Source organism: Lissotriton vulgaris, chromosome 2_1 (assembly GCF_964263255.1).
Source record: "Lissotriton vulgaris chromosome 2_1, aLisVul1.2, whole genome shotgun sequence".
Lineage (NCBI taxonomy): Eukaryota > Metazoa > Chordata > Amphibia > Caudata > Salamandridae > Lissotriton > Lissotriton vulgaris.
This window is the reverse complement of record NC_141687.1, coordinates 2,026,447,540-2,026,472,525: the sequence shown is the minus strand read 5'-3', so window position 1 is coordinate 2,026,472,525 and position 24,986 is coordinate 2,026,447,540. Positions and strand designations below refer to the sequence as shown.

Here is a 24,986-nt window from a genome sequence, read left to right as displayed (position 1 = left end):
TGAGTGTGCAGGGTGAGCAGTTTGTGAGTGTGCAGGGTGAGAAGTGTGTGAGTGTGCAGGGTGAGCAGTTTGTGAGTGTGCAGGGTGAGAAGTGTGTGAGTGCAGGTTGAGCAGTGTGTGAGTGTGCAGGGTGAGCAGTGTGTGAGTATGCAGGGTGAGCAGTGTGTGAGTATGCAGAGTGAGCAGTGTGTCGGTGTCCAGGGCTAGCAGTGTGTGTGTGTGTGTGTGTGTGTGTGTGTGTGTGTGTGTGTGTGTAGGGTGAGCAGTGTGTGAGTGTGCATAACAGAACACAACAAAGTTTAGCACAGCATAACAAAACAGCATACACACACAACCACACCCACATCCACACACACACAACCATACGCATAACCACCACCAGCACACACACACCCACCCACACAACCACCCACACAACCACACCCACCCACCCACAAACGCTCAACCACACACACAACCACACACACACACAACCACACACACACCAACACACACACACACAACCACACACACACACCAACACACACAGACACCAACACACACACACACCAACACACACACACACCAACACACACACACACCAACACACACACCCACACAACCGCACACACACAACCACACCCACACACACACAACCACACACACACACAACCACACCCACACACACAACCACACCCACACACCCACACAACCACACAAAACCACACACACCACCACACACACACAACCACACACACATCCACAGCCACCAGCACACACTCAACCACACACTCAACCACACACTCAACCACACACTCAACCACACACTCAACCACACACTCAACCACACACACACAACCACTCGCACAACCACACACACAGCCACACACACAACCACACACACAACCACACACAACCACACACACAATCAACCAACCACACACACAATCAACCAACCACACACACATCCACACGCACAGCCACCAGCACACACTCAACCACACACTCAACCACACACTCAACCACACACTCGACCACACACTCGACCACACACTCGACCACACACTCGACCACACACTCGACCACACACTCGACCACACACTCGACCACACACTCGACCACACACTCGACCACACACTCGACCACACACACAACCACACACACTACCACACACACTACCACACACACTACCACACACACTACCACACACACTACCACACACACTACCCCACACACTACCCCACACACTACCCCACACACTACCCCACACACTACCCCACACACTACCCCACACACTACCCCACACACTACCCCACACACTACCCCACACACTACCACACACACTACCACACACACTACCACACACACTACACCACACACACTACCACACACACACACTACCACACACACACACACAACCACACACACAATCAAACTAACAATTCCAATCCAACCCACATAATTCCACTACACACACATGCATACACTCCATAACACATGGCTAAAAGAAATTGCCATTTACAATGCCATTAGCTCTAACTCAAATAAATCCGAGACCTTTTGCATTTCCAATACTTGTTTATATTTACTGCGGACTCCCATCTCGACGACAGGGAATGATGCAAGCAATGGGAATCTATGAAAGTTACCAAAACTGGAGAACCAAAGTTACAGGTAAGCAACTTATTTTCTTACCTCAAGCTTCAAGCTAATGCCTGCAGCCTCATCCTTCAGGGTCCCCCTATCCCAGCTGGTAAAAAGACCAGACGACAATAGACACCTCTGCACACGATGCCCCACATATATGGGTGACCCAACGACATTGTCCAGGCGCCACCCCTCCCCATCATCAACCCAACGTAACTCTCCAGCCGGTGGACCCCTTTGGGAAGCCTACATGACCGAGTTTGCAGCTTCTTTTCCAAACAGGAAATCTTCATTGAAAGTCACAGGGTCCCCGGCGTATCCTTGGCACTCTGCACCCGGCTGCTCCTCTGCCGCTGGTGGTGCAGCTCCTTTGCTGATTGTTGGCGCCTACAGTGATGATCCTTAACCCAGGAGCATTGCTCACACAGCCGTGTGGCCTGCTTGCAAGCAGACCCTGACCGCAGGCCCCCTTAGCTCATTTGGCTAACATTGGTCCCCTGTACTCAGCACCCAGCTACCCCAATACAGCTGGTGGTGCAATCTGAGTGCCTAACTGGACCTTTGGGAACCTTGGTCATAAACTCCAACTCGTAAGTAGTTTACTTACCTGAGAACCAATGACACTCCTTTTCCCCATAGGAACCCATGTTGTGAGTTTTGTTTCTAAAAAGCCTGTTGACTGTTTTTGTGTAAAAAGAAAGTAAATGTGCTTTACCTTAAGAATTGTCGTACTTACCTGTAAGTGACAAGCTCTAGTGTGATATCTCGACATATCACTTAGAGTACTGAAAATAATTGAAAAGTAGTCCAAGTGTAATCAAAATAAATCTTACTGTATTTAAAACTGCTTTACAAGTAGCACAAACCGGAAAACTATTCTAATACAATCCACAATTGCATTCCTGTGTACAGCTTTGTATTTGAAAGTATTTCTTAATAGCCTGTGCCAAGTCCTGCTTGGTTCTGCAAAATATAATATAAGTATACCTTTTTATGCTTACCTTTGTTGATCCAGATTCAGTCTCTGAGTGTGTGCTATCAGCCTTGATTGAGTGAATACAATAAATGCTTAACACACCCTCCTGATAAGCCTAACTGCTTGCCCACACTACCACAAAGAGAAAGGTTATTACTTGTCTAGTTTAGCCTCTGCTATACTTCTGGAGACTCCCTGGACTCTTTTCCCACTTGAACTTAGTTTGGTATAGTGTACACAGAGCCAGCATCCTGCAGTTAGCCATTCTTCTGAGGAATTTAAATCACATTCGAAGCTGGCTGCAATATAGCAATTAAAATAAATAATGTCTTCTATTATACAATATCAGTAATGTTTTTTTCTTCATTTTATTGACGCTCTGTCATGTATTTATATTGTGTTATTGCTTCCTCAAACGGCAAAGGCTTCTAGTTCTGTGCAACAAAAAAAAAAATCAGGGGGAAAGAAAAACGGTGTTGTGCAAATTATGACATGTGAATGAGGTGCCAGTTGCGCTGCTTACAAAACCTCCTTGTTCCTTTGCAGAAACATGACCTATTGTGCAAGCGATTCATGGCTTGAGATTGATACTTTGCCCTCAGCAGCTGAACCATTGTCCACTAAACCATAGGCTCTTCTTTGTGGTGATCCAAAATCGAATGACTTTTCAATCAACCAGCGGCTGAAGGAGGCTGACCCAGAACTACTCCCTGTGTATATTATTTTCATGTATACATTATCTATTGTTTAAAAGATGCCAGGCGAGGCCGCTAAAACCTTTTATTATCCGAGACCTATTAATGTTAAGGTAGACATCTTTTCAGTGAAGTACTCCTAGCCATTCTTAATATATGGAAAATTGCTAAATTGCTGTTTTCTTAAAATGTAATGTTTATTACTCCAGCTCGTAAGTCCGGTTCTCCTTTACAGTAAATGTCATTAACATGTAGTCAATGTGCAGTTTTGAAAATAAGAATGAATCATTATATGAGGGTGTTCAGAATTGTACCCAATTGGTAGCATAAGATGGACATGGAATGTTGATCTTGTGACAGAGTGCAAATCAGTATATCAGTAAGTGCATTGGTTGTTTTTATTGATGTATTTTATTACCTATATTTGTGGAATACTTTTACCTAATTTCTTTGTAATTTTATTTACATTCTTGTAGGTATCAAATATGTTTTATATTGTTGTGATAATGGCTGTTGTACTCCTGAGTTTTGGAGTTCCCAGAAAGGCAATTCTGTATCCTAATGAGGAACCATCTTGGGCTTTAGCCAGGGATATTGTTTTCCAGCCATACTGGATGATCTTCGGTGAAGTGTATGCATATGAAATTGATGGTAAGATTACAAATATATGTTTTGACTTTTGCAGGCTAATTATGTTGTGTAGAACCTAATGTGTTTTTCCTGATTAATTTACTGTTGCTATTTAACTGGTATATGTGCCATGCATGTTTTCTGCCTTTTATCTAAACCTCACTACTCCTTGTAATGGGCTTCTTAAATGGACAAGAAGTTCTTATACTCGGACTTGCAGAGCATAGCTAAGCTTAAAAGGAAAACTGAAATCATTAGGTCATTAGTTATTGGAAAAGTAGCCAGAAAAAGTTTAATACCAACACAGTAGCAGTCACGTTGGGATCTGTGCTCTACATCTGCATCTGCTTCTTAAGATTAATGAGCTGCCATCCTCTGAGGAGTATACTATCAATAACAAAAGGGGGAGAGCGAGAAATAGATCGAAATGGATTCGTTCTCCCTAGACAAATGTAAATAAACAAAAGGAATCCACTCCTTGAGTGTAGGGCGTGTCCTCCAAAGTTGGGGAACACCCTTGTTGTTTTTGGTCCCCTCACACACCAACAGGCCCCTTGGTGTCATGCTTCATCATTGTGGTCCTCGTACCCCTCTACGGGGTATGGCGTGCTGCGACCTACGGATACGCGGGAGCACTTGAAATGACTATGTGTGGTGTGGATGGGTTATTTAAATGTGAGTGTATGGTGGGGTTTAGAACGAAGTGAGTGAAGTTTAAAAAGTACCTGGCTCGTGGGGTGACAACATTTTTTTTAATGGGCCCCCGGGCTGGTGCTATTAAAATAAAGTGTGGGAGGTTAATAACGCAAACAATGTGCATTACCTCCTCTCTGTGTGCGTCGACATGTTTAGGTGTAAAAATACCTTCAGGACGGGTACACAAATAGTCGACTATTAAGCGGCGTTTTGTTAGGTACATTGTTTTACCTGCACTATAGTTCTCACTTTTATTAGAAATTCTGATACAAGTTAGAGAAATGTGAGTAAGGTGTGGTTCTTTTTTGTTCAACCTACACTATATGATTAGTTCTGGTAAAACAAGCTGTTTAACATTCCTTCTTGACTAAGCCTGAAGGCTACTCTCCACAGCTACCTCTTAGAGAGCTTTCTATGGTTGTCGAAGACCACTAAAATCACCATTAGGGTTGTCTTGATTAGTGCAGGGTGATTCTCTTAAATAAGTGTGCACCATATACTAAGCCATCCTCCTACAGTCCCTCATTTGTGTTTGCATGTAATGACCTAAGTGGGGAGGTTATGCCCAAATGTGGGTCCCGTGCTCACTACGCCACCAGATTCAAGCAAGCCTGTTGATGAGAGGTGATACTCCAAAACCGGTCCTAGGATGCCTTTTTCTGGCCCAGGGAGGCCTGGCTAGTCAGTTCGGGCTGGACTGTTCCCATAGGGAGCAGGGTCAAGGTGGATTTGCATATGGCTGGGTCTAAACTGGAATGGTGTGGCGTGCAAAAAAATATTAGATTTAACCCAAATCTGTGACTGGGGGTAAATATTAGTTTTGTTCAGCATTCCATCCAACATCTCTACTTATTGAATTAAATGTAAAAGAGACAGATGGTTCCGAGATCGTAAACTTCTGTAGTAAACTTTTTTGAGCAATTCTGCCTCAAGACCACACTTTTGATGTCCTAATTGTAAGCACACATAGAGTGGGGGGAGTTCTGTGAGAAGCACCAGAGTTAAAACCGAAGAACATCCTGCAAAGCTGAGATCATCATCAGGGTGGCAAAAAGATGAGAAGATTTTCACATTTCAGTGCAATACGGTGACCCTGTACTTCAGCATTTCACAACATACATCAAACAAAAGTCACTAATACCCTTTACATCAGACCTCTAAAAGCATAAAACTTGCTCTATGTGGATATTCCCATTTGGACAGTGGTTAAAACTGAATTCCAAAACCCACTTGATTACGCTCAATAGAGAAAGGCTAGGAAGCTTTTGGTATGACTGAAGACTTCCTATTAGGGTGAGCCAGCACCTAGAAAAAAACCAAGATGGAGCCTAAATGGGAAAAGGTAGAAACCACAGCCTCCAACAAAAACAACTCTTAAATCCTAACTATGAAGTGTCTGATCAAGAGCCTATAATAGCGCATACTTGAGGGAGAGCTGACTTAATGGATCTCTGGATGTTATGTATTTTGCTTATCAATTGGTTTGTTTATAGTTTGATCTTAAGACTGCTTTGGGGAAAGTGGTGCAGATGTTTAAATACAGGATTGGGGCTGCTGTGGAGTGTAGATCATGGTGCACTAAGAAATACCAGCTCGAGTGACATCTCTAATTACTTCCCAGACTGGGAAATCTGATGCAACAAAAAGGCTGATCAGTTGTGCAAGTTGACTGTTTTTGGGGAAGAAAGGGGATCCTACCATGGGGATAGAAATGATCTTTAAGTTTAACAAGTTACACCTAGCCCTATAGGAAGTCAAAAAGTATAAAGCTATGGTTGATTACCCAGATATATATATATATATATATATATATATATATATATATATATATATATATATATATATATATATATATATATATATATATATATATATATATATATATATATATATATATATATATATATATATATATATATATATATATTATATATATAATATATATATATTATATATAATATATATATATTATATATAATATATTATATAAAATATATATTACCTACTGGCTATCGCCAGTAGGTATATATAGTTAGGATTAATTCCCTATGGGATTTTTGAAAATTCTATGTCTAATAACTTTGGCGTTTGTGGACGGAATCGGCTGAAATTTTCAGGAAAATGGCACATTTTGTTTCTGAGCAGCCCCTGAAAATTTGGTGGGGTTTCGTCAAGGGGGGGCTGAGAAAAAAGGGGGGTCCCAAAACGCGTTTTTAACATTGAGTTTTCCATAGGGCGGTTGGACTCACTTTTAGCTCGAACGGCTGAATGGATTTGCACGAAACTTGGCAAAATTGTAGGGACTGTTAGCCCGATGTGCCTTTGCTAGGTCTCAATATATGTGCTTCAGTGGATTTTGAGAAATTAACGTTTAAATCAAGATATATATCTGTAACAGCGCTCCGGGCAGCGATCTGGTCCGCTTACTTTTCGCGTTTCGGAACTTTGCGCGCAGAAAGCTGATTGGCTCTCCGGTGTCTGTCAACATTCTAAACAGTCCGGAGCGGCCGCCATCTTGTCTCTCGGTAGGATCGAGAGAGAAGAAGAGGTGAAAAACGAAGGGGGAATTTAATGAAAGGGGGCAAGGTATCCCCCTCTTGACCCCCTAGGAATGTTGTTGGGGTTATTAAAGGGTCCCGTGGGGAAAAGAAAAAAAAAATGATTTTTCACGGTAGAAGCGCTTCACGGGCCGCGAACTGGGCCGCAAACTGGTAGCGAAACGGGAATTCGCCATTTTGTGCTTCGTTAATTAAATTACTAGGTATAAGGGGGTGCGGGAGACGTATCCTAATCCCCTATGTTTCCTGAGGGTGGCTGAGGAGGCTGATATATGTTGATACATCTCTTCCAGCGGCTGTGCGTGAGCTTTTTTTTTTTTTTGCTGCGTGACAGTCCGGAGCGGCCGCCATCTTGTCTCTCGGTAGGATCGAGAGAGAAGAAGAGGTGAAAAACGAAGGGGGAATTTAATGAAAGGGGGCAAGGTATCCCCCTCTTGACCCCCTAGGAATGTTGTTGGGGTTATTAAAGGGTCCCGTGGGGAAAAGAAAAAAAAATGATTTTTCACGGTAGAAGCGCTTCACGGGCCGCGAACTGGGCCGCAAACTGGTAGCGAAACGGGAATTCGCCATTTTGTGCTTCGTTAATTAAATTACTAGGTATAAGGGGGTGCGGGAGACGTATCCTAATCCCCTATGTTTCCTGAGGGTGGCTGAGGAGGCTGATATATGTTGATACATCTCTTCCAGCGGCTGCGCCATCTTGCCTTTTTTCCAATGCCACAATTTTGTCGTGCACGGCAGCCATTTTAGATGCCAGGCTGGTCCCAGGCTATCACCTACCCCTGCGGATGTAGTTTATGGCCCCAGCTGTAGAGAATTCAGACATGCCAACCCTCCCGATTCAGGCGTGAGACTACTGATTTCAGTGCTAGTCTCCCGCCTCCCGATTTCTGCAAGCAAAAACCCGGGGGCATATTACGAACAACTAGCGATAATTTTTGTCTCTAACTTGTTTAGAGACAAAAATTATCGCCGCACATCGGCAATTTTTATCGCAGATAAACCTTGCTATTATCGCAGAAAAGTCAGCGATATTCATGTATTATCGAGCAAATGCTCTTAGCCATGTTATCCACCTCCCATTGGATAACATGGCTAAGAACTGCTCAGGGCAGGTGTTAGATTTTGGAGATATTCGCGCTTAGCGCGAATATCTCCAAAAGTTGGTAATAGGAGATAGCGATGTTAGGGACTGTTTCCAGTCGCTAACATCTTGGCACGCCACTTTGCATGTCATTAGTGATAAGTATCACTGACATGCAAAGCGGGGCCCAAGATGGTCGCTATCTCCTTTTAGCTGTCACTAACTGGTGTTAGCGACAGCTTGGTAATAGGGAGATAATTTTATCTCTGCTTTCATGGCTTTTAAAGCCAAAAAAGCGGAGATAAACCCCCTTGATAATATGCCCCACGATTCCTTGGGGGTTTCAGCTGACAGGGCTTGGTATTGTGTTACATGGTAATTTTTCCAGGAAACGTCAGAGGGTCGATGCAGGGGTTCTAGAAGAGGTGATAAACCATTTAAGCCTCATGAACAAGCGCATGGTCTTTTAAAGATTTGTGAAGTACTCGGGGCGGCGGTGTGTGTGTGCCCTCTTTCAGGAGCGGGCGGGGGGGCACTGCCAGCAACTTGCCAGGTCAGGTAGTGTTCAACACGTGCATCACCCTTTCTCTGCCTGCTATTGCGCTCCATGCTTCGGAAAGGTAAGAAAAAGAACGTGCATTTGAGTTTGAAATCTCCGATCCTGCAGCAGCACACTTCCAAAGCCCACACATGACAATAACCCGATTCAAGGCCCCATTCACCCGTTTTTAAAAAAATAGATAACACTCCAACAAAGTAAGATTATAAAACTTTATTAACTTTTAACTATAATGAACGGAACAAAAACTAAAAACATTTAAACATTTTTCAACCCAAAAAGCAACAATGGTTAGAAGCTGTCTTTTGTGCGAATAGTTCCAAGGCAGCACAACGTGCAGAGTTCTGGACGGCACCCAGGTGATGTTGTTGGGATCCTACAATGCAGCACAGAAAAACAGCGTGGGGCGTCCCGGGTGGTGCGGGGGGAGGCCTCGTCAGTAGCGGTCTGTTGTGCGAATAGTCCCAAGGCAGCAGAACGCGTTGAGATGTTGATGGCACTGTGTCTAGTGTCCCATGGCTGACACAACATGTACGACAGGCACCCACGTGATGTCCAGTAAACTGCTGCACTGGTTTTGGTATCCTACAATGCTGCTCCGAAAATTGGCGTGCGGCGGCCCGGGGGGGGGGGGGGGGCGTGGGGGAGGCGGCGTGAACGGGCCTCCCCAGGTGGCGGCCATCCAGCTGAGTTGCGCCCGCTCTTGCGGCTACAGCGTCTCGCTCACCATGTTGTTGAGTTGCTCCCACTCTTGCATTGCAGCGATAGGCGGCTGCCACATGACTCTTAAAATGGCGGACGGCTCCTCGGTTTTGGGCCTGGTCCACTGAAATGGCCCTGGGACACCTTGGAACCTTGGAACTCGGACGCTTGCCTGCTAGGGCTTGGGCTCCATTCTCGAAAAGCGTCCCCTCAGCCGTGAAGATTCTACAAAAGTCTTGGGGGCCCCCGACTCCCGCAGGCTTCCGGTGGGGAGCGGCTGCCATGATTGCTCGCGGAATGACCACGACGGAGCCACGAGATGGTGGTGCTCTCATGCTGACGCCAGCTTCAGTCTGAATGATCCAGAAACAAGGTGGGGCTTTCATCGTTTGGGAAAAAAAAATGTTCTAAACCAATGAAAAGTGTTATTTTTAGGTCATATGACCAAGCCTTCCATCTTTAGGAAACCAAAAGTAAAATGAACCAATGAAAAGTTTTATAAACAAGTCACATGACCTGTTATGCGGCATAGAGCTACAAAAAGCGTAGAAAATCCGTTGGCACGTGAGGCGGCGTCAGTAGCGGACCGATGTGCGAATAGGCCGAAGGCAGCACAACGCGCCGAGATCCGGATGGCACCGAGGTGGTGTCCAGCAAATTGCCGCACTGGTGTGGCCATCCTACAATGCTGCGCCGAAAGACGGCGTGTCCAGCTGAGTTGCGGTCACTCTTGCGGTACAGTGACTCGAACGCGCCGAGATCCGATGGCACTGAGGTGGTGTCCAGCAAATTGCCGCACTGGTGTGGCCATCCTACAATGCTGCGCCGAAAGACGGCGTGTCCAGCTGAGTTGCGGTCACTCTTGCGGTACAGTGAGTCGAACGCGCCGAGATCTGGATGGCCCCGATGTTGTGTCCAGCAAGTTGCCGCACTGGTGTGGCCATCCTACAATGCTGCGCCGAAAGTCGGCGTGGGGTGCCCCGTTGGCTTATGAGGTGATGTCAGTAGTGGACCGATGTGTGAATAGGTCGGAACCAGCACAAGGCGCCAAGATCCGAATGCCAAGTCCTGGATGTTGAGTGCCTCAGTTGAGAGTTCTGAGCAGTGCTTGTAAGACTGTCTGAAGCTTATTTGCACCTGCTGCAGCTTCACTATTGCCCTGGTGTGGCCAAAGGTCGCACATGACATAGGCGGTCGGCTCCCGAGGTCCGGCGGAACTTTTTTCCTTTTCCTTTCTGCTTCTTTTCCTACAATCCGTTTCATCTGAAGACACGACCAGGTCCCTGAATGTGTGCAGGGGGACGCTATTGATTGAATGAAATTGGCGGCTTGACACAAAGCTGACTCAAGCGTTACTGTTGATGCTATACAGACAAAAATTGGTTTTCAGTTTGTACATTCTTCAGGTTTTTTTTTTCCATCCAAGTCTGATTGAGAGTTTGTAGAAAAATGGCTTCAGATTTTCCACATACTACTCTTCAACATTCTTCCTAAATGTAACAATGTGAAACTCACTAGGAGAACGGCTGTTTCTGTTTCCTTTCAAAATGCTGCCAACAATATTTTCTGAATGGAAGACACCATCTTGTAGCATAAAGGGCCGAAAGGGGTTCTGGTCTGGCCGATGGTTGGTGGAGACATTTTGACTATATCTTGGACCTGCCCGGCCTCGCCCAAAATGGCGCCGGTATAAATGGGACTCGTAACTCCTTGCCCGCAAATGTATATCTAGAAAATGTTATTGTAAGTGGCCCTGTCTTATTTTAATTACAAAATGTACGTCCACCGATTCCGCAACTGTTAGACACCTTTGTTCTTGCAACCTAATGGCCCGCTCGTTACGTTCTTCTACAGTGTAAATGTCTCCTCATCATATACGATTTCAGTTTGCTCCGTGGCCGGCCCACGTGGTTATAGGCCCGTATTTGTATACTGACATTTTCACAATAAAGGTTTTTAAAACAAAGGTTTTTAAAACAAAACACGGTAGTAGTATTTATATTGGTAAAGTTTTTACTTTTAGTCACTGTTTTCGAATCAGTAAAAGGCAAGTGAAATAAAGCAGTCCAATTACATGACGGATAAAAGGTATAATATGTAGGAACGCAGTAAAGATAAATGGTCAAGGGCAGTTGTGTTTTTCATGTCTGCAACATAAAGTGATCGATAAGAATCTGATAATCAGGCGTATCGGCGACTAAGACAGCAGGCGGAATCTCTTTTACTCAACGGCTCCGTCATGGAAGGAAGAAACGCCCTTTTTCTCGAAAAAGGAATATATTTTACTTGCAAGACAGTTGTAAATTTTCCGGGAAAGTACATTAGCCTGGAATATTATAACATATGTTTGAAAAAAAAATATTGTTCGAAAACAATAAAAAGTATAATTTTTAGGTCATATGACCAAGCTTTTCATCATTAAATTAACAAAAGTAAAATGAACCAATGAAAAGTTTTATTAACAAGTCACATGACCTGTTATGCTTACGTTACGCGCTGCGCGCCGCGCCTCGTATCACTTCCGGGTGCGCTAACGCGGCGTGTCATATAACGCATTACGCGACAACGTAGGTCAAGAATATAGTCAAAATGTCTCCACCAACCAGCGTTCGGAACACAACCCCTTTCAGCAGTACAAAAAGTTCTGTTAAATGACAATAGAGGGGACAGGCAACAAGAACCATCAGTCAAAGAGGGGAGGGCAAGTTCTTCTCTTCCGGGTCATGTTGGGGCACTACCGGAACTGATCGAATTGGTAGTCTACAGTGTTTCTGGATGTTTCAGACTAAAGCTGGCGTCAGCATGAGACCACTACCATCTCGTAGCTCCGTCGTGGCCATTCCACGAGCAATCATGGCAGCCGCTCCCCACCAGAAGCCTGCGGGAGTCGGAGACCCCCAAGACTTTGGTAGAATCTTCACGGCTGAGGGGACGCTTTTCGAGAATGGGACCCAAGCCCTATCAGGGAAGCGTCCGAGTTCAAAGGTGTCCCAGGGCCATTTTAGTGGACCAGACCCAAAACCGAAGAGCCGGCCGCCATTTTGAGAGTCCTGTGGCAGCCGCCTATCGCTGCACCGCAAGAGCGGGAGCAACTCAACTACATGATGAGCGAGACGCTGTAGTCGCAAGAGCGGGCGGTAAACAGCTGAATGGCGGAAGAGGCACAGTGTAGCAAAAGCGGGCGGAATGGCAACTGAAACGGTAAAGGGGCGCCCCACTACAGCGTGTCTTCAGGTCAAACGGATTGTGGGACAAGGTTCAGAATTGAAGAGTCATCAAAAGGCAAAAAGTTCCGCCGGACCCCGGGAGCCGGCTGCCTATGTCGGGGGCGATCTCAGGCTACACCAGTGCTATAAGACTTGGGGAGGGTGTCGGAGCCAAGCGTCTTCTCCGAGTCCATGGCCATCACACCGCCCCTCAGGGGCCTCCGTCAAGCTGTTTAGGAAGGTAACATATCACATTGTTTTCTAATGCAGTCAGGTCCACAAACGACACTCACTTACTTTGAGAATAGTGAAGCTGCAGTAGGTGGAAATAAGCTTCAGACAGTGTTACAAGCACTGCTCAGAACTCTTAACTATGGCACCCAACATCCAGAACTTATGCCATTTGAGAATGGCAGTGACATGGAAGCAACTCAGGGACCAAAACCATTAACGTACTTTCACGTATGAAAATCTTACTTGGGGAGGGGGCAGGAGCGAAGCGCCCCCTCCCAGTCAGCGCCACCACACCGTATGTTGAAAATTTGAAGCCATCGTTCTACAGTAGTCAACCAAACTTGGATTGAAAAATCTAGAAAAATGTACAAACTGAAAACCAGTTTTGGTCTGCATAGCATCAGTAGCAACGCTTGAGTCAGCTTTGTGTCAAGCCGCCATTTTGATTCAACAAAGCACAGGCATTGAAAAAGGCTCAAACTCAGAACTCTGAACTATGGCACCCAACATCCAGGAGCTTGCCATCCGGATCTTGGAGCCTTGTGCTGCTTTCGACCTATTCACACATCGGTCTACTACTGACATCATCTTATAAACCAACGTTATGTAAATAGTTTTTTAATAAAATGTTTTACCCTGTTTCTTTGCTGGTGTGTTGTCTATATTTTTAATATTTGCATAGGGTTTGTCGTTATTTTGTGCGGGATGGGTGATGGAGCCGAGCTGTCTTGCAGCCCTCATGGTGTGGAGCTCAGTTCATCTCACTATATTCGTATTTCTCATGAAGGGTTGTTCCTAATATTTCTATTTTAGCGAGGTCAAAAAGAGATCCAATTAGTGGCCTACTGATTTTGCTCGATTACTTTTATTTTTTTACACAATTTTTCACTATCTGCAAAGACTAAACAGAGTATTGCGACTTTGTGCTTGTTTGTAAATAGAGAATGATCCAAAGAGAACCAATTCTAAAACAGTAAATGCTTGGACAACAATCACTCAAATGGAGAGACAAGCAGGCACGACGGATTACAACGGGGGCAAAGGCTTGCGTTAACTACCGTTCACTATCTGCAAAGAGAGAGTACTACTAAGACAAAAGAGGGGAGGGGGGGGGTGCAGCGTTCAAAGCACATCAGCGTGCATAAATACGAAAATGTTTTTATCTATCACGTACTTGACATTTTAAAGCTTTTCATATTTGCTATTAAAAAACCAATGAAATTCACAGAAAAAACCATAGGTTATAGTGGATATATAGTTAGGAATTTGCATTTACAAAACCTTGAAAATTCAATGAAAAAACCATTGGTTTTAGGCCATATATAGTTAGGGATTTGCATTTACAAAACCTTATTTTACTCGCATAAAACCATTGAAATTCCATATATAGTTATAAGCGCTAACTATATATCGCGCACCCGCAATCCACTGCTGATGATGTCACATATTACATCATTCATGACATGGTTAGTGACATCACTGATGACATCACTGATGACATCTCAAATGACATCACTGATGACATCACTGACATCTCATTTGACATTACTGATTATACCACTGATGATATCATTTATGTGATAATACATCTTCAGACTCTAATATAACCTTAGATACACTCAGTGTAAACAGGCACTCACAGACTGTCACACATCCATGGAGTTACTCACACACCTAGTCAGTCATGCAAAGAATCAATCACAACTCCATTTCCTCAACTATATAGTTATACACACTTTACTTATTCAAACATATAGTAACACATATTTACTCTCTTATACAATCCCTGATACAAGCTCACAGTGATTCATACAGCCACTCACACATTCACTGGCTCTTATCCACAGTTATTTATATATGTCAACTCACATGTATTGTGTTTTACATACATACTTACTTGCACATGTAGCACTGAGATATCCATTCACTCACCAACACACCCATGCACAGTCAACCGCCCATATAGCTGTTTCCACATGCACTCTTGAACTCATACACCTAGTGAATCAACTGCTTACACATCTATGCACAGAGTCACACACCTCCCAGCCACCCACACACACACTCAGCCTCCCATTCAAATACTTGGGCAACCAATCAATAACCCATATAGCCACTCTTATAGCTACTGATCAACACATGCAGCAGCTTACACAACAACAGACATACTGATGCACAAATTAAGACAGTTTAGTCACTAACCCATGCACTCAGTGAGACACATTTAATCACTCACTCATACAGTCAGTCATGCACCTACTAAATCCTTCATCCAGACACTTATACATCCACTCATTCTTCAATATGTAAAACATATTTTAACTTTACAGAAACATACCATCACTGGATGTTGTAATCAGTGATGTCATCAGTGATGTCATTTGAGATGTCATCAGTGATGTCATCAGTGATGTCACTAACCATGTCATGAATGATGTAATATGTGACATCATCAGCAGTGGATTGCGGGTGCGCGATATATAGTTAGCGCTTATAACTATATATGGAATTTCAATGGTTTTATGCGAGTAAAATAAGGTTTTGTAAATGCAAATCCCTAACTATATATGGCCTAAAAACAATGGTTTTTTCATTGAATATAATATATATATATATATATATATATATATATATATATATATATATATATATATATATATATATATATATATATATATATATATATATATATATATATATATATATATATATATATATATATATATAAATATATATATATATATATATATATATATATATAAATATATATATATTAATATATATATATTAATATATATATATTAATATATTAATATATATATGTATATATATGTATATATATATGGATGTATATATATATGGATATATATATGTATATATATATGTATGTATATATATATGTATGTATATATATGTATATATATGTGTGTGTATATATATATCCATCTCTATCTCTGTCTCTATATAGATATACACACATATATATATATATATATATATATATATATATATATATATATATATATATATATATAGATATATATAGATATATATATATATATATTCTCTTTCAGTATAAAAGTTCTGAACTCCCCAATTAAGAGACACAAGATATGGCGAGCAATCAAAGGAGAGCACCATGACATGTTCTGCATCCATAAGACCCATTTCTTTAAAAAAAAGTTATAAGGCTAATAAAAAGTAAAACATACCTTGTACAATGCTTCATCTCTTAGGACACTAAGAAAGGAGGTCTTGTAGTGCTATTACATAGCAATTTCCCATTCCAGCTATCTATTCTTGCTACATATGCAGTGAACTGAGGAAACACTTTTGATCTAGCTAAGACCAGAAGTAACCTCAGGTAGACACCTACAAGATGGAAACCTCTAGGTAGAAATGTCCAGAAGTTCCAAGAACAGGGTCTTCTGGGTACCCGTAGTGTTGGACAGGTCTCGTGGAAGGCCCGCTCCCTCCCCGCATGATAGGGCCCGGACACCGGCTCTCCCTGTATCCTCAGAAGGAACCATCCCGGCAACCCACCGAGGCAACCCGTCCCCAACGGGACGCCTGCTCCCGAACACCCCCGTATCGGCTGGACCGGGCCTCCATCAGCACCATTGCCCCGGCCCAGCCGCCATCTTGGACACTATATCACTAGGCGGCGTAGCCTCGCCTCGACCCCAACCCTGGGCCTGGCCAGGCCCCGACATCGAGGCACCACCATCCACCCAGGAGGTGAAGAGACCACTTGGCAGGTCAATGGGAGAAAGGAGTGTCGATGGCTCTCCCCCGCCAGGTGCCGATCGCCCCCAGCCTCCCCGGGTGCTGACTCCACCCCCCTGCTGGGTGTCTGGACTCCCTCATCCCGGACCTCCCGACCTCCAAGCGCGAGGGTCCGGACATCAAAGGAGACCAGACCTATAACTGGGGCCGCTCCAGAGCAGGAAGGCAGTTGTATCCTGGAGTCGAGAGACACCGTGAAGAACTCATCCCTGACGGACTGCTGGCACTGCCGCAGCCTTGCCTTGTGAACCCTCTCCGAAGCCTGCTGGCGCTGCCGCGGCCCTCTGCCACGTGCATCTTCGTCTGGACCTGCTGGCGCTGCCGCGGCCCATCCTTGTCAATCATCGCTCTTGCCTGCTGGCGCTGCCGCGGCCTTCTGCAACGTGAAGTCATCCTAGCCTGCTGGCGCTGCCGCGCCCTCCTTGCCGAGAACTATCATCCTAGCCTGCTGGCGCTGCCGCGGGCCTCCTTGCCGAGAACTATCATCCTAGCCTGCTGGCGCTGCCGCGGCCCGACCTTATAGACCCCTGCGCTCGAGGATTGTGAGCTCCTTCTGGCCGCCCCTGTACCGGACCGGTACCAAGACTGTCCCGCTACCCCTTACCTTGCAGAGACTAGAATTGGGAGGATCCTCGTGTCCTGCCCCCACTGTATCGTTGATAACCTCGCCTCAAGAATCCTATATAAAGTGTGTAGATCGCATCCTTGTGTGGTGTCCATTTGTGGGGGGGGGGAGTTACTTGTCTGTACGATCGCCGGAGACGGCCCTCACTGGAGGCCTCTCCCCCTGTACTCGGCCGACCCTCTGGGTCTCCGTCTAACATTGGTGGCCAGCGGCGCGATCCGAACCAACGCGTAATCGTACAGAGAGTAACTCACCCCACGACTCAACCACAATGACAACAAAAGAGAGCGGAACCACAGAAAAATTCCAGATGGAGAAACTAGAAGAGTACAACCACAGAGAACTAAAGCAATTCTGCATAGAACTAGGCATTGCTACCACAGGACTGAGCACGAAAGAGGACTTCAAAAAGGCCCTGGAATCTTGGGCAGAGACGGGTACGGCCGTACCCCAAAACCAAAGCCTCGAGGCACCGGAAACGAGAACCACTCCGACGGAAGAAAGAAGATCGGGTCTCCCCAGAGGAGACCCGAGAACGGGAAAAAAGCAGGCTCCATGAATTGGAGCTGGCTCGACTTCGTTTGGATGGAGAACTGAAATTGGCGGAACAAAAAATAACGTTGGAACACTTGCGGCTCCGAGAGGAGCGGGAAGAGAAACAAAGACAGAGAGTTAGAAGAGAAAAAGCTAGCCTACGAACATGAGCGCAACCTAAAAGAAATAGAGCTTCGGAAATAAAACAAAGATCTCGGGGTTCCCGAGTGCCCGAACACTCCTGCCACTACAGACCCTAAAGTCCACATCCCCAAGGATGTCAGAGAGTATTACCGGAACGATGATATCCAGCAATGGTTCAAAGCCTATGAGGTAGCCATGACCTCCCACCGGATTCCCCGGAGCGACTGGGGAGCCAGGTTATGGGGGAGGTTCGTCAACGAAGGGCGAGACGCCCTGCTGCAACTCCCGGACCATCAGATGACATCCTACGACCACATGAAAGCCGCCCTCCTCACTCGATACGGACTCACGCCCGAGATGTACCGCCAGCGGTTCCGCGACTGTAAACGGATCCCGGGTACAACTTGGGTGGAGTACGTGAACTTCTTCAGCCGAGCATTTGAGGGGTGGATCAAGGGCAGCAAGGTGACCACTTACGAGCAACTCTTTGACCTTATTGTGTGGGAGCACCTTTCTAACAATTGCTTTGTCGAGCTCAGGCAGCACCTCCTCGACAGTAAACTGACTGAACCTCGGCAACTCGCCGCTGAAGCTGACCGATGGGAAAGCACCCGAGTTGCCCGAAACGGCCCCAGCGAACCGAACAGAACCAACTAAGGACCCCATCGCCCCCGAGGGGGAGGAGGAGGCCAGGGTCGGGGCAGAGACGCCGTCCCGGTGGCTCCCGCCAGCAACACCCCGCCCCCGGCTGGCAGGGGAAACCCCCCGATGCGTCCAGGGTTCCGGGCCAACGTTACTTGCCACCGATGCCAGCGACCCGGCCACTACGCCAATGATCCTAATTGCCCGAAGAACCAGAACCCTATGCCCCGCCAGGTCGCTGCCGCCGCCCTGGGGGAAGAGCAAACCCCAGAAGACCCTGAGGAGTACGAGGCCGACCAGCCCGAGTGGGAACCAGCCGCCATGTCCCTAGTCTGCCTAGGGGAAAGGGACATGATCCCGCGGGCCCCCCTACCCGCCAATACGCAGAAATACAGCCAGTGGGTCAACATTAATGGGCGCCGGGCTGAAGCCCTACGCGACACTGGGGCCAGTGTGACGGCAGTCCGCTGTCATCTGGTGACCCCGGATCAGATCTTGCCAAACATCCTTTGACCCGTCCGGTCAGCCGACAACTCAGAAAGCCTGTGTCGGATAGCCTGCGTCCCCTTCGAGTGGGGAGGAGTGACCGGAATGTTGAAAGTGACTGTCCGCGATGATGCACCTGTGGACTGCCTCCTGGGGAACGACCTCGAGAGTTCCCCCTGGGCAGCTGTCGAAAGAAGAGAGCACCTGGGGATGTTGGGCCTCCCTGAATGGGCCTGCGTAACGACCCGGTCCATGACCGCCCGCGCCATCCCCAGTCCCGAAGAACCAGAATGGCCAGAGCCTCCTCCCCCGATCGTCCCAGAGGGAGCCGCCCTGAGGGCCAATCTCCCCGAACAAAACGAAGTAGGGCCCGTTCGATTCCAGGACCTTCCCGAACTGGCCCAGTGGCGTCAAGAGGGTGGTCCCACCCAGGAACAATTCCGACAAGAGCAGAGAACCTGTCCCTCCCTCGAGGGACTCCGGCAGCAAGCCCTCGCCCAGAGCACAGGAGACACCTCAGGGGCCCACTGGATTTATTGGGACAATGACCTGCTCTACAGTGAGCAAAGAATTGCTGAGCTGGGGGCCAGTCGGGTGCTGGTAGTACCCCTCCGCTTCAGAGACTTCCTTTTGAACTTGGCACACGATGTCCCCCTCGCTGGGCACTTGGGGCAAGACAAAACGTACAACCGCCTAGTAACTCACTTCTACTGGCCCAAAATGCGAAATGATGTCTCCAACCACTGCCGGGCCTGCCCCACCTGCCAGGCCAGCGGGAAAAGCGTCCGAAAGATCAAAGCACCCTTGCAACCCTTTCCCGTCGTCACCACCCCGTTCGAACGGGTGGGAATAGACATTGTGGGGCCCTTGGACCCCCGAACGGCACAGGGGCACCGGTTCATCCTTGTCCTGGTGGACCACGCCACCCGCTATCCCGAGGCCATTCCCCTTCGAACCGTGACAGCGCCCGTGGTAGGCCGAGCCCTGATGGGGATCTTCTCTCGAGTGGGCTTCCCCCGGGAAGTCGTCAGCGACAGGGGCACGAACTTTATCTCGAAGTACATGAGGTCTCTCTGGCAACAGTGCGGGGTCACCTGCAAATTCACGACACCTTATCACCCGCAAGGAAATGGACTGGTCGAGCGGTTTAACCGCACTCTCAAGGGAATGATCATGGGCCTGGAAGAGCCCCTACGTCGCCAATGGGACGTGCTGCTCCCGTGCCTCCTATTCGCCTATCGAGAAGTCCCCCAGAAATCCCTCGGCTTCAGCCCCTTTGAGCTCCTGTACGGACACCCCGTCCGGGGTCCCCTCAGCCTGGTCAAGGAAGGATGGGAGATGGCCCCCCAGAAGACTCCTCCAGATTTGTATAAATATCTCCTGACCCTCCGCAACCAGACTCGGCGATTCAGGGAGCTCGCCAAAGCCAACCTTGAGGCCAGCCAGGAGGACATGAAGAAATGGTACGATCAGCATGCCTCCGCCATCGAGTTCGAACCGGGACAACAAGTCTGGGTGATGTCTCCGGTCGAACCCTGTGCCCTGCAGGACAAATGGACAGGACCCTTCAAGGTGATAGAGCGCAAGGGCCCCGTCACCTACCTGATCGACATGGAGTCCCCCCGGAACCCCCTCAGGGTCCTCCACGCCAACAGACTCAAACCCCACTTCGTATGCTCGGAACTCAGCCTACTGATGGCAACAGATAGTGGGACGGAGGAAGACTCCGAGCCTCTCCCTGACCTACTGAGGACCCGTGAACAGGATGGCTCAGTGGAAGGGGTCAGACTCTCCGACGCTTTGGCCCCGGAGCAACGCCAAGACTGCCGAGCTCTCCTGCTACAATTTGCCAACCTGTTCTCCCTCACCCCCGGGGTCCCCCCCCTGGTGTCTTCACGACGTGGACACCGGGGATAGTCCACCTATTCGACACAGGGCGTACCGGGTGCCAGATCGGGTGCGCGCCTGCATCCAGAACGAAGTCACCAAAATGCTGGCGTTAGGAGTGATCGAGCCATCCGACAGCCCCTGGGCCAGCCCAGTCATACTGGTCCCCAAGGCTGCCGCCCCGGGCGCTGCCCCCGAGCTCCGGTTCTGTGTGGACTATCGGGGCCTGAACGCCGTTACCAGAACCGACGCTCACCCCATCCCCCGGGCGGATGAGCTGGTTGACCGCATGGGGGCTGCCCTCTACCTGAGCATCTAAGATCTAACAGCAGGCTACTGGCAAATCGGCCTCACCCCCAGGGCCCAAGAACGATCCGCCTTCTCTACCCCGGATGGCCACTACCACTTCAAAGTGATGCCATTCGGCATGAAAAACGCTCCAGCTACCTTCCAACGACTCGTGAACCAGGTACTGGCGGGCCTCGAAGAATTCAGCGCCGCCTACCTGGACGATATTGCTGTGTACAGCCGCCACTGGGCTGACCACCTCGACCACCTCCGAGAAGTCCTGCACGCCCTCCAGCAGGCCGGCCTCACCATCAAAGCCAGCAAATGCCAGATTGGCCAGGGGTCCGTGACCTACCTCTGACACCAAGTGGGGAGTGGTCTGGTGGCCCCCCTTCAGCTCAAGATCGCTGCCATCCAGTCCTGGCAACCACCTGTCACCCAAACCGAGGTCCGAGCCTTCCTGGGGCTCACCGGATACTACCGGCGGTTTGTAAAGGACTATAGCAGCATTGTGGGGCCCCTCACAGAACTCACATCCAAGAAAAACCCCAAAACAGTCAACTGGACTCCGGACTGTCAAGCGGCCTTCGAGAAGTTGAAGACCGCCATGTGCACAGCCCCCGTGCTCCAGGCCCCCGACTACAGCCGGGAATTCATAGTCCAGACGGACGCCTCAGATCATGGCGTTGGGGCAGTCCTCTCTCAACTCAACGCCGAGGGAGTCGATCAGCCAGTGGCCTTCATCAGCCGACGCCTGCTAGCTCGAGAACAGCGCTGGAGCACCATCGAGCGGGAGGCCTTCGCAGTGGTATGGGCCCTCAAGAAACTCCGGCCCTACCTCTTCGGTACTCACTTCAGGGTACAGACAGACCACGGACCCCTGCAGTGGCTGATGCAAATGCGGGGGGAGAACCCAAAACTGTTGCGATGGTCCATCTCCTTACAGGGGATGGACTTCACTGTGGAGCATCATCCTGGCCAGGACCACGCCAACGCGGACGGCCTGTCACGCTTTTTCCGCCTCGGCGAGGAGAGTACCCAAGAGGATGGGTGACTCTCCCTGCCTTCAGCTGGGGGGGACGCATGTTGGACAGGCCTCGTGGAAGGCCCGCTCCCTCCCCGCATGATAGGGCCCGGACACCGGCTCTCCCTGTATCCTCAGAAGGAACCATCCCGGCAACCCACTGAGGCAACCCGCAACCCGTCCCCAACGGGACGCCTGCTCCCGAACACCCCCGTATCGGCTGGCCCGGGCCTCCATCAGCACCATTGCCCCGGCCCAGCCGCCATCTTGGACACTACATCACGAGGCCGCGTAGCCTCGGCTCGACCCCAACCCTGGGCCTGGCCAGGCCCCGACATCGAGGCACCACCATCCACCCAGGAGGTGAAGAGACCACTTGGCAGGTCAATGGGAGAAAGGAGTGTCGATGGCTCTCCCCCGCCAGTGCCGATCGCCCCCAGCCTCCCCGGGCGCTGGCTCCACCCCCCTGCTGGGTGTCTGGACTCCCTTATCCCGGACCTCCCGACCTCCAAGCGCGAGGGTCCGGACATCAAAGGAGACCAGACTTATAACTGGGGCCGCTCCAGAGCAGGAAGGCAGTTGTATCCTGGAGTCGAGAGACACCGTGAAGAACTCATCCCTGACGGACTGCTGGCGCTGCCGCAGCCTTGCCTTGTGAACCCTCTCCGAAGCCTGCTGGCGCTGCCGCGGCCCTCTGCAACGTGCATCTTCGTCTGGACCTGCTGGCGCTGCCGCGGCCCATCCTTGTCAATCATCGCTCTTGCCTGCTGGCGCTGCCGCGGCCTTCTGCAACGTGAAGTTATCCTAACCTGCTGGCGCTGCCGCGGCCCTCCTTGCCGAGAACTATCATCCTAGCCTGCTGGCGCTGCCGCGGCCCTCCTTGCCGAGAACTATCCTCCTAGCCTGCTGGCGCTGCCGCGGCCCGACCTTACAGACCCCTGAGCTCGAGGATTGTGAGCTCCTTCTGGCCGCCCCTGTACCAGACCGGTACCAAGACTGTCCCGCTACCCCTTACCTTGCAGAGACTAGAATTGGGAGGATCCTCGTGTCCTGCCCCCACTGTATCGTTGATAACCTCGCCTCAAGAATCCTATATAAAGTGTGTAGATCGCATCCTTGTGTGATGTCCATTTGTGTGGGGGGGGGGGGGTTACTTGTCTGTACGATCGCCGGAGACGGCCCTCACCGGAGGCCTCTCCCCCTGTACTCGGCCGACCCTCTGGGTCTCCGTCTAACACGTAGAGAACTACACTCTAAAGAAAAAAGTAAATGTACTCATTTCTTCTATGTTCATTGATCTTATTCCAGAGTGGATTTATGGTTCAATTCTTTTTTTATTAGCATTTAAAGTGTTGGCCACAGAATCAGAAATCACCACAGGTACTCGACCTCAGTTGAACATAACACAGAAATGCAAATTTCGTGCTGGCAACAAGTTCACCAACTTCCCCATACCAGCCCCCTCCCTCCCTCACCTGCACATAGGGGAATTATAGATGCACAGTCTTAAGTTTGTTCGAACTATTTAGGTTGGTGATAACTGGGAAACCTCTGTTAGGCGTAACAATCAAAGATATTCTGGACAAGTCAGGTCCCGAAATTCCTGTGAGAGTTGTGACACATAGGGACCAGCCTCGGACATTGTATTCTATTCCATTCCTAGAATGTGCCATAGCTTAAGTAACTATTTAGTGTGTGTGTGTGGGGGGGGGGAAGGAGGGGGGGGAGTTTGCTGAGAATATTTTGGATGGCATCTCCCAGTGCCATGCCTATCTGTTGCCCGCACCTGTATTTCAAAGGATATGTGAGCAGATTTGGGAGGCCCAATAGTATGTATGCATGGAAAATTGGTTAATTGGGTGTACAGGTGACTATCATCTAGTACTTGTAACCAATACAGTTGGAGCTGAGGGCATTTCCAGAGAATGTGCGCCTCAGTTCCCCTCCCTCCACACCCATGCCAACAGTCCGCACTTTGTGTATGTTCAATCTTGTGGAGTCTTTCAGGAGAGTAATACCAATATGTAGCAACTTTAGTGAGGGTTTCAGTGAGGGCATTGCTAGTAGCTGTGTGGCGCGCTCTATGCGATATCTCTCCCCATTCCTTGGCACTCGGTGTCCTCCCTAACTCATCTTCCCATCTAGTCTGTCCTGCATTGTGTGTGCATTTGTGAATTTGAATCAAAAGTGCATACAGTTCGGATATGAGGCCTTTATCCGACGTCTTGGCAAGGAGCAATTTCTCGTATTGAGAGAGGTGCCATTGCCCATTTGGTTTATTATGCAGATGTGCAATCCAGTGTCTTAAGTTGTAGATAGGGGAGTCTCTCCGTCTCCCGGAGCCTATATTCTTTCAGCATCCAGGGGAAGGGGAGCATCCCCTCAGTGTCAAAGAAGTGACCCATGCAGCAGCAGGCCGATTGCATTCCACTCTGCAAAACTCTCTGCCTCCATCCCTGGGGAGAAGTCTAGGTTGTCAAACGCCGGTCTTCGGGGACGGGAGGTGGTCGACAAATGTTTCATGCTAGTCTGGTCCCTGGCTGTATTAGTCACACAAGTTATCTGTGAGCGGTATAGATTTTGTGGCCTAAGCACTCTCCTCAG

At 48.3% G+C, this 24,986-nt stretch overlaps 1 protein-coding gene across 1 annotated transcript in view; it reads left to right on the top strand.

The window, feature by feature from the left end:
- Nucleotides 1–24,986, top strand: part of LOC147733678 (transient receptor potential cation channel subfamily M member 7-like) — a 1,990,815-nt gene that overhangs the window by 1,135,825 nt on the left and 830,004 nt on the right. The window contains exon 22 of the mRNA XM_086958252.1: nt 3,774–3,948. Coding sequence (XP_086814378.1) covers nt 3,774–3,948 — 175 coding nt within the window. The remainder of the gene's footprint in view (nt 1–3,773; nt 3,949–24,986) is intronic.